This window comes from Trypanosoma cruzi, genomic scaffold, assembly GCF_000209065.1.
Source record: "Trypanosoma cruzi strain CL Brener 1047053516977 genomic scaffold, whole genome shotgun sequence".
Lineage (NCBI taxonomy): Eukaryota > Euglenozoa > Kinetoplastea > Trypanosomatida > Trypanosomatidae > Trypanosoma > Trypanosoma cruzi.
In genome coordinates this window covers 1-19596 of record NW_001849252.1, presented here as the reverse complement: position 1 = coordinate 19596, position 19596 = coordinate 1, and the positions used below count along the sequence as shown (strand labels likewise).

At 56.8% G+C, this 19596-nt stretch overlaps 1 protein-coding gene and 4 pseudogenes across 1 annotated transcript, besides 6 other annotated features; all 5 read right to left on the bottom strand.

Moving 5' to 3' along the window:
* Positions 1 to 19596: part of a sequence feature (areas not merged during assembly with more than two copies in the genome that could not be assigned to a particular haplotype) that runs on past the window's edge.
* On the bottom strand, positions 104 to 1132 carry Tc00.1047053508629.63 (annotated as a pseudogene).
* On the bottom strand, positions 1921 to 4824 carry Tc00.1047053508629.58 (annotated as a pseudogene).
* Positions 5003 to 5451: a mobile genetic element.
* Tc00.1047053508629.42 lies at positions 5729 to 7747 on the bottom strand (annotated as a pseudogene).
* Positions 7748 to 8012: a mobile genetic element.
* On the bottom strand, positions 8013 to 8899 carry Tc00.1047053508629.26 (annotated as a pseudogene).
* Positions 9929 to 9949: a sequence feature (AT_rich).
* Positions 11007 to 11026: a microsatellite.
* Positions 11174 to 19596, bottom strand: Tc00.1047053508629.10 (dispersed gene family protein 1 (DGF-1), putative; the record flags this gene model as incomplete). The annotated part of the gene is made up of 1 exon (XM_808638.1): positions 11174 to 19596. A coding segment is annotated over one exon (8423 nt), but the record flags the coding sequence as incomplete, so codon positions are not given.
* Positions 16646 to 16696: a microsatellite.

Below are 19596 nucleotides of genomic sequence, written 5' to 3'. Positions count from 1 at the left end.
CTCTGTGGAGTAAAAAAGATAGAAAACACGGGCTGGCGCGGGCACAGCTAAGCGCCATGGGAGAAACATCTCAGCTCATCCCATGGAAAACACTTCACCAACATCACTGCAACATTGGCCTCTTGCTTCGTGGGTGCGTCACTTCTCTCTTCACTCCGTGCCAGCCTCCGTCCAATTCCCCGCCCAGCAGTACTACACGTCGCACGGCGTTGCCTCCGCACAATCACACCTCGCGGCCAATCATTGTGACGCACCTCCAACTGCAGTCGCATCCAGCCTCGAAAGCCCCCGCACCCTCTTCCGCCCTCCTGTGTGTCGAGAGAAGACGCCTCTCTCGCGGTCTTCGCGTCCTCCCCAATAAAGCTCTGCAGTTGTGCCCAAACATCACCGGGTCTCTTGCCAAGAAGGAAACCGTGTGCGACGTAACCAATGTGAGCATACACAAATTTAGAAAACGGTTTATAGGCTCTCTGGAGTGCCCTGCGTGCGCCCGCATGTAAGATGGGAACACACACGGTGCGAGTCGGGCGAGATCACCGTTCCAGCTCGCATCTCCACCAGGTGAGTCGTTGACGGCTCCACCCCGCTTCACGACAGGTCAAACAACAGTGCACAAGTAAGTAGCTGTGCGTTGCATTCACATGTGGTTCCCCTTTTGGGTACAACGTCACCGGGTGGCGGAAAGAGACGAGTCGTAATATCATTCTTCCATTTGCTGCTGCTGCCGCCTCATTTCCCGTAAAGAGCCACTGATCCCTCTCTCTTTGGCGATAAAGAGTCCTCACGCATGGGATGCATCCTGCCTCGTGTGGCATGAGGAACAGCAGAGAGTCCCCAACGTTGCCAATGCGGGATTGATCGTCCAGTGCGGTGAATGCAACACGCTGGATCTGTCGGAGGATCGTCGTGCACAATTCAGTCCGCCCGTGGCAGATACAATCCTCGGGCAGCCACGCCTGTGCAGAACAGAACATTCCTTTGGAAAACGCCGAGCAGCTCCACCGACGTGTTGGAAAACCTCACAAAAAGAGGTCCGGTCAACCTGCGGCACATTACCGTGCAACTTTAATATCCTGGCATCGAGAAGAGCGTTTCTACCTGAGAGTGTTCGCCCCATCATTATCATCATCATCACTGCTCAAATCATCTCAACAGGCAACAATGGAATCGCTCTCGTATTGCCCATGCCCGTTGGCCTCCTCCACCCGCCGCATCACGTCCGTATGAATAAAGTCTCGTCATGCACAGCGATGCGCCCTCTCTTTTCAGATAAATATCAATATTTTATAGTCACCAAGGCAGCAGTTCAATTCTCCCTCCACAGGCACACCTCATAGGGGACATCCTTCTGTTCCCTTTGCCGAATCAACGCACCGCACCCAGTGGATAAGCCCTGGTAGTTCCACCAAAAAATAAGTGTTCGATTCCCACAGTAGCGAATACTCTGTGTGATATGGAACGCACAGTTTATTGTGCTAGTGCACCGCCTCGACGGCCGCCTCGCAATGGTGCAAAGGTGTCATTCCACTGCCTGAGTGAGGCCTAAGCCCCACATTACACGCACACAGAGAAGCACACGGCGCATTTGAAAATATATTAATATTTTTTCACGGCACACCTATGGGAAGGAGCAACACCCCCGTATGCATGTTGGCAAAGCAACGGCCCCACAACGGCGGTGCTAAAAACACGCATCCAGAAACAGAGGAAAAAGAAGAAGGGTGTGGAAGACCCACAAGAAATAATAGATAGCCCATTTAAAACTGGCAGCAAAGAAAAGGAAAAAAACAGTAGCAGTAGTACTGGTGGTGACCAACATCTCCCTTTTTCTTCACTCGCTAGTAGCCCAAACACGTGGGGTTCAAAAGTCCTCTTCACACAAAATTGTGCGGCAGTTAGCCTCTCTCCAACCAGCCGCCTCAATACATCCAAAAGAGCACACAAGAAAACCACAAATAGCCATGGGAAAAGAAAAAGAAAAACAATAAAAGATCCCACGGCATTAGTACGGAGGCGGAACGACACGCTTTTCGCACAATTAGTCGTAAAGTCGGCCAGAGCAAAAGAGATCCAGGCCCGAGCAAACTCGGACGCCACAGGCGGTTATTGTGCTCCTTTCAGGCTTTTCCGCCGGCTCCTGTTCCACCCAAAGGAAGAGGGCCAGCGGAATGTGATGCTCGCCGCAAAGAGCTGCTGCATCGGGGGCAAAAGAAACAAATCCTCGCATATTGCTGGTGTCAAGTGGGCCACACCACCGCATTTCCACGTCATTATCGCTCGGCTGCGCACGTGCGTCTCTTCACGTACCCCGTCGTTCCTCAAGAGGCCTTTCCGCAGGAGTCCTCAAATGCAGAGGACGCTTGAGAGAAACAAGCCAAGCCTCGCAGTCGCTGTCAGTCTCACAAACACCTCCAGTGATTTCCCACCGCGAAGCAAAAGTGCGAATGCGCGGTGGTTGTTTGTTCCAAGGTTGGACGGAGTGATGTTTTGCGTGGGATCATGACGGCGCGTCCCATTGTCAGAAACTGCCTCCTGGCTTGTTTTTGCCAGCTGTGCCTCGCCGCTGTAGTTCCCAAATGAGGTTGTGGACAGGCCGATGAGAACTTTTTCGATGTCACGTATCCACATGGTGACTGGAGGCCGTTTGCGATTTAACGGGAATCCCTGACGGTCCAGATCACAGGAATGAATACGTTTGCAGTCCTCCGAGAGAAAACATAGGCGTCTGCGAGCACTGCCCTTGCTCGGTATCTTTGTCACGCGGACCCCGTTGCGTAAGTAATTCAGCACCTGATCCACAACAGAACTGAGGTGGCGTTCCGTTGCCTCGGCATCATGCAGTTTTCCATTTTTCTTTGCCACGTAGTCATCAAGCATACGCTGTCGATACACCTCGAGTCCTCGCCCCAGCCTCTCCTTGCGGGCATTTTCCTCTTCAGCGCCGGCCAAGTATGTCTGTTCTTATTGCGTGAAGACCTCGTCAAACTGGCGTCAATTAACGTCCGTCTAGCCCGGGTTCACAGGAATGTCCTCAAGGGAAATGAGCTTCGGCAAATACTCCTCGATCATTTTGACTTCGGCAGCAAGAGCCCTCTCGGCGGCGTCCTCCTTGGCTGTCGCCTGCTCACAGTTCTTCTTCCGCTCCTCGGCCAAAAGACGCACCGGTTCCGGGAATTTTGTATTCATTTCCGTAATCTGATGGATCCACTGCCTCCGCTGGCGACACCGCTCCTCCCGGACGGTCCTTCACGCCGCCTCAATAGAACGCCGCTCCCGCATGATGGCCTCTCGCCCCTTCGCCCCGTCAAGTTGAAATATCTCGAGCTGCTGCTCCTTCGTCTCAATGGCGCTCTGCCGTAGGCTGAGTCCTTGCTCCGGCTGCTGCATCGCCTGCCGCAACCTCTCCGAGGCACTCTCCTCGGTCTGTTTCCTCGTTCGGATCTTCTCCAGCGTATGCTCGTACTCCCAAATGCGGCTTTCGCGGTCAGCCTGCAGAGCACCGCTCTCCCGCTTTTTCGCCTCCAGAGTCCTCTCAATTTCATCCAAAGTGGCTCCACCTCTCCGCTCAAGCTCTTTGGTCATCTTCTCCGCCTCATGCTTGGCACGCTCGCGAACCACACTAAGCTGCCGTTCCCGCGCCTTCTCACGGTTGCTCTCAATGGCGTTGATGCGCTTCATCTCTTCCTCCTTTATGTTTGAAATGGGCCTGTTGGACTCATAGATGCAAGGCCTGTAGTCGTATGCGGTCCGGGCAATCATGAGTTCATCCCGCAACTCCATGATGTCCTGATCAGGACGCCACTTGTCAACGGCAGGATCCCTTGTGGCGGATCCGATTCCAGTCGAGACAAGAATATTGCCAACACGACGAGTCGTGGAGAGACAATGGAACGATTCCTCCGCGCACACGGCATCCAAAAAGGCGTGAGCCAATAAAGCCGTCTCGGTAGAACCAGTGAGGCTATTGTTGCGGTTGCCTTTTTCCGTGTTGTACGCTCGGCGCAACAACTGACTGAGTTCTGACATGCCGAAGGGAACACGCAGACGACGGCGGCAAATGCCGGAGACAATTCCTGCTCCCGACAACAGTGTTCGTTGGGCCCTTTCGTAGTGTAGCTGCGCGGTGGCATCAATGCCACACAAGGCGGGCCGTTCGGCATCTCCCAAGGCGACAAATGTCAGGGAGTTCGCATCCATGTAATATGCAAACTCCGCCTCACCAACATCGCGGTAAAGCTGAAGAACGACGGTGTCGGGCAAATAGGAAGGCATTGCCTCCAGCTCAGACGTTGGCTGCTTTTCACACAGCACGGGGAAAAGCTATTTCTCATAGTTTTTGACGATATTGTCCATCGCCGCTCGAACGTCGCCGGCCAATGAGACACGAATTCGCGCCACCATTCGCTCACGAGGTCCCTCCTTCACGGAGCCCACAATAACTCCGAGCTCGTTGTCGTCGTCAAGGAGGTCTGCGCGGTGCTCTGTTTACCCAATGACGTGACATAAGAGGGCAAAAATGCCCTTTCTGGCGCCCAGCCGAATAAATTCAGTGATGACTCGAGCAGCATATCCTTCCCCGGCTGCAGAGCCGTGCATGAGCTGTCGCCTTGGTGAAGAACGCACGCCGTAGCTGAGGGCCACCATGTTCTTGCGTTCCTGAGTAAAGTTGGGGGCAGCAGTGGCACACAATTTTCGGAAGAGTGTGCTTGCGTCCGGCCTGTCCAACGCCACATCGACGTCAAATGAGGCCCCAGCAACCGCGAATCCGGCATCCCTCAGAGGCTGGGGGCAATTGAACTGCACCGTGTTGCCGTCCACCCGCATTGTCGCGGAGAGCGGCGAGGACGGCGTCGTGGTTTGGTGGGAGCAGAAACGGCTTTCGCCTCCATTGAAAGAGCATCACATTGAATGCTGAACTGTGCGTTTGTCGCGTGCACAGAGAAGGGGGTCAAAGGCAGAAAGAAAAGAGGAGAGAAGAGAGACCGAGAGGGAAACAACACTGAATACTCTTCTGGGCCGCTGACCGGACTCTGAAATCATCCAAAAAGAAAAAAGGAAAAAGCGGTAAATGGAGAGGCAATGAGTTCGCCGTAATGTTTTCCCCAAAATATATGCACATTCCGTCAATCACTTCCGCGGACTGCTGCGCACAGTTAGAATTAGAAACACTTATCCCCTGCGAAGTGGCAGGCCTTTGGGGCTTCTCCAGCCACAAAAAAACGCTGCAAGGTGGGGATCACAAAGTGGGTGGGTGGGAAGGCAAAGGTAAAAAGATAAGAAAAAAGCAAATTCGTCCCACAGCTGTCGGCTCCCTGACTCCCTCAATCGCGGTCTTCCAAAAGATCGTACGATGAAAGAGGAAGAAACCCCGCAGAGACATCTCCGTTGCATCGATACATAAATTTATTTGGGCAGCCACCCATCCTCGCAGGCATTCTTCTCACAAACTCCCATAAAAATAAAGAGAAATTGTGCGGCCCCCACATCCCGCAAAGGCCTCCAGGGGCGACAGAGCATTCACAGAAGTAAAAACAAAATAAAAGTATTGTATTGGCGCGACACTGTTGACCGCAATAATTCCCTCGGAAGAAAGATATTCTCTGACCAAACCCTGCAGTCACACACAAATATAAAAATCGTCAAAACACTCGCTAACATAATTTATAATAAAAGTAATGCGCTAACCTCCTCAGTCATTTCTTCAATCTTCTCGTCTAAGCCTTTTGCTTCACAAAGTTTCAGCATCTTCGGGAAACAATTTCCCCCCGAGAAAACAATCTGTCAGCTCAAACTGGTATTGGTGTACCCTTCCGTTCCAGAACTCCGCAATCCTCTCATCATCAACATCTCCCACACTCGGCGGGCGGACGACATCACATCTCAGCTAGCCATTCATCGGCGTGCTGTCTGCGTGCTGCACATAAATCATCTCCCACGACATGTCTCGGGATAATTCCTCCCAACCACTAAAATATGCCGCCAGACACTCAGTGAACTGCCTCACAGTGCTGGCTCTGGTGTGGTGCGCACCCGCCGCAGCCATCCGCAGCCCAACCACCGTCATTGGATTGGACTCCGAGAAAAAAAGCCTTCCACCAGCGGAAAGTTTGTGGTCCACGGTTTGTGCAGCACCCCGTACTTTATTTTACGGATCTTTTTTTCATATTCACTCGGCAGCAAACCTTCATCTCCCTTGGGATGCAATTCAGGGGCCAACTACAAAACGCAGGGCTTTGCTTGACGTCCTGTTGGCGGTTCAAACTCCGTGAGTTTCGTCGCTATTACCTTGACAAAGGCACTCTCCGTGAACGATTTCAAAGCAAACCATCCAAAAAATATGGGCAAAATATTATCCTTCGACACCAACATCAGCCTCAAAAGCTATTTTATTCTGCTACACTTGGGAGGCGTTCCAATGTCCGTTCCTCGAGGCAAGCAGATATCGGTGCATTGAAAAGGGTCACACCGCCTGCGTATATTTCACGAACAACTTTCACAGGCTTGTGGGACGGATCCTCAGAATACCACGGCGACTCACCTCCCCGTGAAAAGTGCTCTTTCGCAGTTACCTCGTTGATCGATTGCAATGCAAACCTCACCGCTCCACAGCGTTCCTTAAACGCCTCCTCATCAAAGACGTGACGTGGAATCGGTCTCAAAAGATACATTTGTTTTTTGACCCCTTTCCAGCACTCCGCCTGTTTCTCCGCAGTCTCATCACGCAACATACAGGCGCACATCGCCTTCACATCCATCTCGTCAGGGCAATTCACGAAGATTCGCGCGGCTTGTAGCTGCTTCCCCCACTCATCATATTTGGTTACCTTTGGGAATGACACCGCAATCATGCCCCATCCAGAAGTAGGCGCAAAATGTCTCGGTGGCGGCGTTCCCTCCTTTGCCACATCGTAGATAATATACACATTCCTCCCATGCCCCCTCAAACTTCTCAACTCCGAGACGCACATGTCCTCATCGCTGCATCTTGTCACCGCTCTGGTGGTCTTGTCAGACACGTACGCATCTCCTCCAACAAAACAGTGGACCAGCACTTGGATTTTCTCGACGTCGCAGTGCAGCAGCTGGTAGAGGAGGTACGAGCCGGCAGCCAAAGATTTCCCGATCCCGGGCGTCCCAATCAACACACGTCGCCTGGGCTTAAAGTCAGTCCCACCGTGAGGGCTGAACCACTCGGTTAGATCGCGCTCGACGATCTGCCACACTCGGTCCACCTCACAGTTCACAAAAACGTCCTTAGGAGGATCCTGTATCGTATGCCACGAGTACGACCATCCCTTGTCCGAGGCAAGCACCATCAACACGGGAGGTGGTGCACCGAATTGCTGCACAGCGTCATTCTTTTCGATAGCGTCGTCAGCTTTCTTGTACGACCATGACTGTTCTGGCCTCCCCTCATGCACCCCCATTCCCGTCATCGTTTTATTTCGCTCCACGCCGTCTGGAAGTTCCACCGCATGGCTCTACCTCGCATTGTGCACAGACTCGTAGCATCCCTCCAGTTTCTTCGGTGCGCTCGTCGTCGTTGGGTTCCTCGCCTCCTCGGCAGCCGCATCCAAGAAATGTTTAGTGGAGTTATGAACAGCTGCTTTTAGCTCCGCAGCAGCCAATGACCACCCCGGTAGATTGTTGACACCCTTATCGCATAGCCTGCGTATATCCTCATCGAAGATCACTTCACCCTTCACAGCTCGCTTCATACTCAAATAACGATCCGATGCCTGTATTTTTTTTTTTTTTTCTTCTCTTACCAGTCGTAGTAACTACACCTCAATTGTGCAGCTCTGGTAAGCGTACGAAGGAATCCAGTAGCAAGGATAACCTTACTCCGCGGGTAGCCACTATAGAATGGCTCCAACATCTGCCCTTCCGGCCCGTAAAACTAAGTAACAACTACTCATCGGGTTTGAAGCATGAACAGCAGGCGCTTAGCTTCCTCTCTAGTAAGAGTACTAGACCCTGGCACCACGTTGAGGCGGCCGGCTGAGCCAGGGATGCCTGCATTTCGTTCAACGCTCCCTTATTACGGATATACTTCGTGGGGTCCTTGAAAAACTCCTCCGGCAAGACATCCCGATTGGTGTCCACAATGCCCCTGCCGTCCAGTTCCCTCGTAAGAAAGTCGTTCAGCCTCATTACGTTGACGCGAACTCTTCCTTCAACAGTACGTCTTCGATATTAGTGGAAATGATAAATTTCATTTCCTGCGTTCGTCTTAGCCTTTCCGCTGCCTCCCGCCTCGCTTCTGTCAGTACCTGCGTGAGTACACCGTTTAGATTTCTCCTTGCAATGGGAGTGATCGTATCCTTTCCTTTCATAGTCTCTACGTTGCCCGAGAGAGAGCACACCTTCGTGAAGAGGCTTAGTAATGGCCTCCAGCGCTTGGCACGCAGTTAAGTTAAGGATTTCTTCAAGGAGCCGCTGGTCTTGTACGTAATCATCCGGCTCCTGAACAAACATCTCCATCGTCACATTGTAGTCTTTCATCAACGGCCGCCCTGCCGCCAACATAATTCCAAAGGAAATCACTCGGCCTCATGTTGGTGCTGCTCATGGTCCACTGCGGCCACACTTCACTCCCCACCACGCGTCGAGCTGCAGCGTCGGAACCATCACAAGAGCCACGGCGAGGCGCCATCACAACACCCGTGCGGTGAAGCATCCCACTCGCACCGCCCAACTGCGGTCAGCAGGTGCCGCTGGCTCCAAACGACACTCGCGGCTGTTTCGTCCCGCAGTCCCAATGGCGTTGGGCGTGGCGCTCGCAGGGCTCGGTGTTCGGTGCGCCATGCAGCCGCACTGCAACGCCTGTCGGTGAAACAGTCAAGGCCCACCGCCCCCGCAGCAACACAACGTGCAATCGGCAGAAACACCGCCACATTATTGTCCTGTATATTTTAGTCAAATTCACTTTTTCTGTTTGTTTGTTTTCCCTATCACTAACACTAAAAATAAGTGTGCACCTTCACAAAAGAATAAAAAGAAAACGCGATCCCACCGTCACGCCGCGGGTCAACGCTCTCGTCCACCCACCGCCATTGCCGCACAGGAGACCGCGGTCACATCGCAGAGTCAACACCACAATGTGCACCACACCATCGTGCAGAGAACGATGGCCTGGACGCAGTCATGCATCGCCCCGCTCCATTTTCCCACCCCTCAATTCTTGCGTGCCCGCACAAGACAGCAAACAGAATCAGAGTGTACACAAACCCAATCAACACCCTCACTCGCTGAAGCACATTATTCGCATGGAGTGGCATTTAAAAGGACACCAGCAGTAGCAGGCTGCATGGAATTTCTCAGCCAACCCTGCAAAGAGACACAACAACTCTGCGGAATAAAAGTGACAGCCCCTCGGTGCTGCCCGCAGTTCACACGACAGGACAAATTCCACGCACGCATAGTTCCGGATTCCTCGCTGCTTGAGTGCACATCAACAGTACACGTAAAAAATAAGTGCGTCCAAGAAGGCATTTAAGCACGTGAAAAGGTCGGCCTGTTTTGCTTGATGGCTTTGGCGAGCAACCACACACAATCCAACCAAAATGACACGCCGGAAAGAATGGCGTCAGTTAATAATCATTAAAAACCACGCCGATGCAAAAAGCTGCAATTTGAGTTTGCAACCGACTTCGGGGGCGGCAGTGGCATGAGAGTGTGCATGTGCGCAGGACCTTTCGTGGGACGGTGCTGTCCAATCCCGCCGTGCCCCGACACAAAAGGGCGAAAAAAAAAAATAGGAGCACACTCTCCAGAAAAGGAGTGACGGTTGGGCAGTCAACCCCCGTTTCGTCTCACACGACATCCACATGTGTGCACTCCGCCTCAAATACGTACCTCCCTGGACGTCGCATAAATGACGTGTGGTTTCGTCACTTGCAATGCGTTTTTCCTCCTGCAAACAACCAAAAAAAATAATAATAATAATGGCCATGGCGCAGCTCCACTCAGGGAGGCAATCGGGGCAGACACGGGTGGGAGCCAAAGATCACACCAACAATAAGAACAATAATAAAAAATGGGTAATAACTCCTCCGAGCCACAGAATCGTGCAATGTTCATCCCTCTCCTTCCACATTGAAACCTCCCCAACAGAACAAATGCAGCAGACACATGTGCAGCGCAATATCTTTCGCTGTCCCGCGTCCCATCTTACTTCCCATGACTGCCACGGCGGTGGTTGCGTTACATCTGGAACGAGTCCAAAATAACAGGCAGCATGCTGTGGAGAGTGGATGCCTAAAAAAAGTGCCCACGTCAGTGTCTAACTGGAAATGACATCAGTGTATATATATATATATACCCGCGACTCAAGCTACCCGTGTGTGGCCGTCCTAAAGCAAACACTGAGACAAGTGTGGAGCAAGGTAAAAAAAAAAAAGGAAGGTGTAAGTAATGAAATACCCCACAGAAATACATCAACATATACGCAAGGTAACACATCATTCCGCATAATTCTTCGTTCTTCCTCTCGTTCCTTCTACACAGCATCAGAAGCATAAAAAGCGACAGGCATGCCCTCCCACACAGTAATCGTGGAACGAGAAAGGCATTGCAGGCATATGGACAAAATAGAAACAATGCACAGAAAAAACAGCGAAAATGCCGTTGCGGAGTCCGATGAATGGATGTTCCGCGCAGCAGCAGTGGCCCCACGCCCTTCCTCATCGACCAGCAACGCACACGTCCTAAATTTATTTATTGAAAGCCACAAAAGGGCGTTATCGTTTTTTACCCCTAATGTTTTCTCAAATAAATTCTATGACACGCACAACAGCCACCATCGCGGAACAAGTCCTCACTACTGAGTAAAAATCTGAATAAGAGCCCCGAAATCCGGAGAGGGCGCTGCAGCGGCAAGCGTGCAACACACACCCGTGACACAGCCGCCCTGGGCTAGCGCGATACCTCGATAATCCGTTCTTGACAAAATCGATAAAAATAAAATAACGAAAGCAACGACTCAATCAACCAAGCATCCGATAAATAATAATAATAATAATAAAGAGGTAAACAAACTGCCAAAAGCACCTACGTTATACCGCATCCATGAGGAGCCCCGTACACTCTCGCCACGTGGAGGTACTGTTTGGGCAGACACTTTCCAACTCCAGCAGAAACTGCGCTAAATTTTTCGTCAAGCGGAGCATCTTCACCTGTCCAGAAGAGCATAATTAATGCTGCAGCTCGCACTGGATACACGGTCCAGTAGGCTCAGCGCGTCTGAGCGGGTGTCACCGGTCATGAACTGCAGCTGTGCGGGTGGTCGGTACGACGACGTAACGGTGGTGCCTGAGGCGTACGACGATGACGTCATGTCGTGCAGCTTCTGCGTGTCCTCGTCGCTCTCCTCGTCATCGCGCAGCAGCGCTTCCAGTCCGCCACGCCGCGGCTCGCGCAGCTCCTGCCAGTGGCGGTCCTCCGCGTACCACACGACGACGCTGTACACAGTGGCCGCAAGCAGCACAGTCGTCAGCAGCAGCACGATAGCCGCGTACGCCCTCGCTCCGCCGTCGCTCGGCGCAAGGTGGTTCGCCGCGCTGACAAGGCACGGCGCCGCAAGGAGCACAAAGCCCGCAGTGTGCATCACCGTCAGGAAGGCCGAGCGCATCATGTTCGTGAAGGCAACCACGCCCGCACCCGCAAGCAGCACAGCAGCCATGCAGAAGTACTGGACGTGGCAGCCTCCCACGGGCGACTGCACAGCCGCAATCAGGCACACCACGCACAGCACCGACAGCTGGAACACGCACCAGTACACATGGCTGCCCCTCATGTTCGTCAGCATGCCGCCGTACATCCGCTGCTGCGCCACGGGGTGCCAATACCCGACGGGGTACAGCAGGCGCTCGTGCAGTGGCTTCCTCGAAAACTGCCAGTACTTCGTGAAGCTCGCATCCACGTGGCGGGCAATCAAGTAGCACACGCCAGCAGGAAACGCCACACCGTACAGCACGCCAACGACGCCAACCACGCGATGCTGCACGCGGGCGCCGGGCATCGCAAGTGCAAGCACGGAGCCGAAAAAGATGCCGAGGTGCATCGCGTGCGCCACGACGTACGTCAGGCTCGGGAAGCGCATCGCAGCCCACGCACTCGCCGCGTCCACGCCGCGCCACCGCTGGAAGGACGCCGTCACACCGCAGTGCACGCACCCGAACACAGCGGCCAGCAGCGCGTTGCCCACCACCATCCACAGCGGGTCAAGGGCAGCAAACACCGACAGGAAGTACGGCAGCGCAACGGTGCTCGCACGCTCGTGTGCCGAGGCGCATGGCATCCTCGCGAACACGCCGAGTGCCTGCATCTCCAGGATGGAGCCCAGCCCGCCGGTCACCACCACGGCAACAGCCGCCGCACCCGCAACAACGCCGGTGATCGCCGAGAGAGCGTTGGCAGCGGCGGGCAGCGTGTCAGACCTGATCGTGAAGGACCCAAGCAGCACACCCTTGCAGCCGCCGAACACCGCCACAGCGTCGCAGCGAATGACTAGCGTCTCGTCGGCAGCAATGAAGTAACCGCGGTGCAAGGGCACAGCCAGCTCCAGGACGGTGGACGGATTCGTCGCATTGCGCACCCACGTCGCGTTGCTCAGCATCGCTCCCCACGGACCGCCAAACCCGCGAGGCTGCGCCGTCGACACAGGCACGAAGCTCAGGTGCGTGCCGATCTGCGGGTCGCGTGCCCACCGAAACGGCGGCGGCAGCGCCACCACCAGCCATGTCGGGACGGCGCTCCCACCGCCGCGAATGTCGTTCTGCGTCAGACTTCCACCAGCCGCCGTCGTCGTCACGGCGAGCGTCGGGCACGCCACGTTGCTCCACCACAGCGTGCTGCTCACCGACGCCGTCGAGGCCCGCGTGGGCGGCAGCGCCACCGTCTCCGTCACCTGCAGGGTCTTCGTCGGCCCGTAATGCGTCGGACTGTAGTGAGCCGTGCTCACGCTCGGCGTCCATGTCGATGTCGGGCTGCGCGTCTCCGTCAGCGTCGTCGTGTGGCTCAGCGGCGGCATAGCGGGCGTGCGGTTGCACCCGTCCACGCGCGGCAGGTACACCGGCAGGCAGTCGCGCCCGTACCCGCCCGCAGCACAGCGGCAGCAACACGACCCCGACATCGCCCTCGTCGCGGCAGCAAAGCAGCGCACGTCGGCGTCGCACACGCCACACGCCACGGGGCGGAATTCCCCGATGATGCCGGCAGACCTGTAGTCCATCGGCCGCAGCGCCCGCCCGTTCAGCGTCAGGCACCCCACAACGAACTTCCGGCCGGCGCCCACAAGCGCAACGGTGCCGTCCATCACGACGGGCCCGCTGCCGGCGTTCCCGTGGAGCGTCAGCGTGCTCTGCATGACCTCCGCACGGCGCGGGTACGACGGCAGCGAAAGGAGCCTGCCGCTGATGCTGTTGCCGCGCACCGACAGCCACGACCCGGACACAAACGATGCCAACCCCCGCAGCTCCAGCAGCGCGCCATCGGTCAGCGCACCGGCGTTGTCATTCACCACGACGGCGGACGCGTTGGCCTCCACCCCGCTGTCGAACACCAACCCATGCGCGGCGTACACCTGGCTCCCCGACACGCGCAGCACAGCGCCCCCAGACGCAACCACGCGCGCACTCGCGTACAATGCAACGTCGCCACCGAACACAGCCGCGTCCAGCGCAACACCGCCGCCGATAAGCTCCAGCACAGCGCCGTCCACCACCACCGTCCGCCCACCAGTCACCACGGTCACGAGAGCAACGCCGGACACAACCAGCACGGACCGCACGAGCCGCAGGCCCAACAGCACAAGCACCGGTGCGTACGGCGAGGACTGCGAGCCGGGAAGATACACAAGCGGCGTCGACCTCGCGGCAACCAGCAGGGAGTCCGTCACCGTCAGCACGGACCCCGCGGGAAACGTGCCGGTCAGCACAAGCGCACCGTTCAGCGCCTCCACATCGCACACCGACAGCTCCACCGGCCCGCCCTCGTCGCTCCCCGCCGATCCCGCACCGCGCAACGATCTACCGCCCATCACGTACAGCACGGCGCCGTTCAGCAGCGACACGTTCTGCACAACAATCCGCACGCCGTCCCGCGCCATCCACGGCAAGTAGAGCACAGGACTCACGCCGTCCAGCACAAAGTGGCGCAGCGTCACCTCGCTCGCACCGGCAGGCACAACGAACACCGACCGCACCGTCACGCCCTCGCGGACGAACACTCTCGACGCGGTGCCCACAGCGGGCGGCAGCGCGGGAGCTCCCACAGGCAAGCACGCCTCGCCGTACCTGCCACTGCCGCACACGCACACGCACACACCGTCCTTCATGCTCGCCGACGCAGTCCCGGGCGCGTAGCAGTAAGTGTCCCTGTCGCAGACGTCGCACCCAGCAACGTCGATGCTCCCAGCGTCGCCAAAACCAGCCGCTGCGTACTCTTCCGCCGTCGACAGGACACGTCCACCAGCGTCGTTGCACGCCACCCTCAAATGCGCCCCAGCCGAGAGCGACAGACTCACCGACAGCATACGTGGCAGCAGCGCTCGGTTGCGCACAAAGCTCAGCGTGCTCCCAGCAGCGGTCACGGCGCCAGCGGCGTGGAGCATCTCCCTCGAGGCGCCGTCGTGCACGTTGCCCTTCGCCAGCAGCATCGACCCGCCGGCCAGACTCACCGTCGAATAAAACGCAACCGCGTGGTCCTCCGTCGACAAGAATTCGCTCCGCACAAGCGCCACAGCGGAGCCCGACACGCTCACAGCCCCACGCACAGACACCGCGTGCTTGCACAGCAGGAAGTCGCTGTCAACAAACGCCACCACGGAGCCGCCGCTGGCCGCAACACCGCCCTCCACCGACACGCACAGCCCCAGCGCCGCCTGCGCCAACAGCCCGTCCACGTACAGCGCACCGCGCGACGACAGCGCCACGCCCCCAACAACCAACACGCCAACAGCGTCGCGGAACACCGCCGCCACGTGCGTGCGCGCGATGGTCAGCACACTCCCCGTCAGATTCACGTTGTGCACCACGAGGCACGCGGACGCGTCGCCAAGGCCGTAGGCGTCGCAGTACGCAACGCGCTTCTCTGCGATCAGCACCGAGTCCACCACGGTGACGCGCGAGCCCGGCGGAAATCGGTTCGCCACCACCACGCCGCCGCCGGAGCGCGACTCAAGCCCGCTGATCAACACATCGGCGCGCTCGCCAGCAGGCGGGTCGGACCGCCACCCAACAATGTACAGGCTCGCTCCGCCCACAAACGTGCAGTTCGCCAGCGTCACGTTGCGCACGCTCCCTGACATCGACTCCACGTCCACCACGAAGTCCGCCGCAAAGGTCACACCAACGAAGCACGCCACCGACGTCCCGAGACCGGCGTTCAGCTCCACATCCACACGCACGTCCCGCACGCACAAGTCGGCGCCGTCGGTGCTCGGCGGCTCGGGGACAGCGACGGGCAGGCACGCATCGCCGTGGCCGCCCTCCGCGCACCTGCAGGCGCAGCCATCACTCGAGGCCGTCGTCGTGTACGCGGGAAAGCACGACGCCGCAAGGGCGCATGGATCGCTGCACGTCAGAATGGTGACATTGTACACGGACGGAATAATGTATTGCACTCCCTCCTCGCCGTTCACAGTGTTGCACGCAGCCACAATAGCTCCGTTCGTGAGATCGCTGGGAGCTGCAGGTATCCACAGAACTGTCGGCGTGCCAGCGCTGGAAATAAATCGGTTGCCGGAAACACACACCGTGGAGTCGCGAAGATTCACTTTGGGAAGAAGAAAAGCAAACGCATCCAATGGTGATACGCGGCAGAGGTTGCCGCTCAACTGCAGCCAGGAGTTGTAGTAGATGTTCGAGGAGTAGCTTGAATAAAACACAGCCAGGCTTCCCTGCATGTCGTTGCCCTGAAACACAACCGCCGAAAAAGACTCCACAATTAAGCCCCAACGAAAAAAAATGGCGTACTGCACCGGCCTCGTCACAACGTTGCCTCGGATCACCACGGCAGAGTTGTTCAGTACACTCAGTGACGAAGAATGCATAGACCCCTCAAGATATATAAGCGTGCCGTTAACGCCAGTCATATGAAACGTGTTGCCCACCACAGCAAACACGGAGTGCCACGACACGCTCAGCGCAGATTCAACAAAATGAATGGCGCATGAAGATGCCCTCACGCTCTGAAACACATTGCCGCTGAGCACCACCGCGGAGCCGTTGCTGATCACCAGCTCATTCATCGAGACACACGACGGCCTCCCAAGTTCCAAACCCGACCGAGGGATCAGCCTCGTGACCGTGAAGCGGTTCCCGCTGATCGTGATGTTCGTGTGCGGTGGAAACACACCCTCCGGGCTGAGCAGCGCGTCAATGAATGTATTGCCGGTGACGACGATGTGCAGCGACCCCACAGCGGCGTACGCGTTGCCCAACAGCAACAGCACGGCGCCGTCCCTCCACGTGCATCCATCGAACGTGACGTTCGCCACGTCGCCCGCCATCGCCCCTATCAGCACCGTCAGAATCATGCCGCCCCCGCTGAACGTCACGTTGCGGTAGCACAGCCACGACAGCCCGCCGCCCACTGCCTGCGCAACCTCGGGGTGCACCATGTCGCTGATGCACTCACCAATCGGCGGAGGTGGCGGAGTGGGCGGCACTGGCGGCGTGGGCGGTGGCGGCGGGCCAGCAGGCACAGGCGCCGGAACGCACACATCGCCGTGCCCTCCAGCAGCGCACCGGCACCTGCAGTCAACGACCGCCGTCGTCAGCGGGGCAAAGCAGTCGCCCTCCTTCGTGCACTCCCCGCACCCTGCAACCGTCGTCACGTCGGTGATGCCGTGGAGCTCCAGTTCTGCCGCCGTCGTCACCACCCGTCCCGCGACCGTCAGGCACCCAGCAACAAACCGGTAGCCGGCGTCAACCAGAGATAGCAAAGGCACCGACAAACCAGTCGAGCCCATATCGCAGCCCGTCAGCGTCACCACACTACTGTCGTCGATGCTTACAAAAGCGGAGCCACTGTCGTAGAACATCGCACCCACTCCCACGTCGTTGTCTCGCCAATCCAACCAGCTTGACCGCTGGACGGTCCACAATCCTTCTGCAAAAATGGCATAGGACACGGAGCCGCTGTTCCCCACCACGCGCAACACGCTGTGACCTGACACGCTAAAGTCTAGGCACTGATAAAGCAGGCTTGTTCCGGAGGCCATTGTGTTGTTGAGCAGCGCAAAAACGGAGTGATCGCAAACACCAAGGATATTTATGTCGAACAGGTGTGTGTATCCATCGAAGCTGCAGTACTGCACATACAGCGAGCTGCCGCCCACCAGCGACAGCGTCCCAATAGAGTACAAACCAAACCCACCGTAAATCTTTGCATGCGCCTTGACGTTGCTGACCAACAGCGAGGACGCATTCAACACAACGTCGTGCAGCATTACTACGCTCAGCATTTTATTCACGGTGTCAGGCAAATAGACCGCGGAAGACTGCACCGCGTCAACCTCCGTGACGGCAATGTCGCAGTGCTGCGGGAGGGCAAGTGCAAAAGCAACAACGGAGGAACGCATCACCGCCTGGCTCACGCGGATCAGGACGCCGGATGACCCGGCCGGCTTAGCGCCACCAACAAAACGCAGCAAGACGCCCTCACGAAATGTGCACCCGGTGAGCGTGATGTTGATGGGGAGATGCAGCGGCATACTTTCGAGGTAGAACGTCAACGCAACACCCACGCCGCTGAATGTCACACCCACGTAGCAGTGGTGCGTCTTCCACATGTTCAGCGTGAGGCTCGTCAGCGTCTGGTTCACCACGCAGCTCGTGTCGCCGTCGACGGCGCTCTCCGCCAAGGGCGGCACAACCGTGTCGGGCACCTCGAAGGGAAGGCACGACGCGCCATGCCATCCGTCCTTGCAGCTGCACGAGCACGAGCCGCGGTCCACCGACTCCGTCCCGGGCATGTAGCACGCCGCGTCGTCGTTGCATGTGCCACACCAAAACAACACCACGCCCTCCGGAAACACACCGTCGTACAACACCTCCTCACCGCCCTGCAGGTTGCACCCAACCACAAACTTCGCGGGTGAAGCCAAAATCGTGGTTGACGGAGCAAAACTAGAAAAGGCCATGCCCCTGTTCACCTGACTGTTGTGTGCAAGCACCACGGCGGTGCCGCTGTCCGAAAGCTGAATCGTGCTCTGGGAGTACGTCATACTTAATACTGAGGCTGCACTCACATCGTTGCCCTCCACACGCCACTGCGCACCTCCCTCGAGAATCAAAAATCCGTCCAAGTACAACAGCGCGGAATTAGAAACCTTCGCGCTGCCAACAAAGTCGCAATCCGCCACTCTCAACAGTCCCGCGGTGCTCACGGTGGTCTCATCAGAAAAATAAATGCCATTAACAGCCCTCATCGTGTTGTTCTCCACGTCAAAGTAGCCGCCACTCTTCACGTCAACAACGTATACATAAACAGATGACCCCATACCGTTAGTCTCCATCGTACTCAGCGTATTTCCCTTCACAATGACCCCGCCACCATCAACAACAAGGGCATCGGCGAAATAGACTGCGCAATCATTCCCCTCAATGTTGTTTTCAAGCAGCAGCAGCGTCGAGTTCGCACCAAAAACAAAATCCAAAAAGGCAAAGGCATGGACCGACGTCGTCACAAGCGTACTGCCTGCCACCAGTATCTGGGAGCTCGCACCAAAATCACCGGCAAACTCCAAAGCACCGGAATCCAGCAACGAGGATGTCACGTTCACGTGCACGCGCGCACCACCCCCCTTGATCGACAGACCCACGAGGACGCACTGCAGCAGCGTGATGTTGAGTGTCTGCTGTGGCGCGTCAAAACGCAGCAGGTCCAGCACAATCGCGGCGGTGAAGGTCACGTTGACGAAGCACAGACCACGCACACCGGGATCAGGATAGTCCACGGAGCTGATGCTGCCACCGTGCACGCAGCGGACCTCCGTGTCGTCCGCATCGGGGAGCGGGAGCGGCCCAAGGCCGTCCGGAACCGCAGCTGGCAGACACGTGTCGCCGTATCCGCCAGCAGCGCACACACACGCGCAGCCGCTGATGCTGCTCGTCCTCGCTGCAAAGCACACGGCGTCCGCGGTGCACGCACCGCAGTCCAACACCGTCACGGGTGATCCAATGTTGAGGTCGTACTGGTAATTCGTCACAGGAGAGCCCCTTGCCTCGTTGCACACGCCGTAGATGATCGGGCGCGCGTCGGATGATGGTGACCAGTTGCTTGTCATACAGGTAAAGGTCGAGAACGAGCCGTACGTGAAGTTGTTGTAAAGTATCGACCACACACTCTGATCGCGGAACGCCATGCCGTAGTGGGCAGCCACGTACACAACGTAGGCGGTGCGGAACTCGTTGTCGCGGTGCACCAGCCAGCTGCCGTCAGTCACAGTCAGCGTGTTTGCCATGAGCATAGCAAAGCCGAGACGAAAAGTGCTGGACACAATCTGCAGTACGCTGCCGCCAGTCACCGCAACATCCCTAAAAAAGAAAAGGCCTTTGTAGTATTCGGTGCTCGGTGCACTCCACGAGC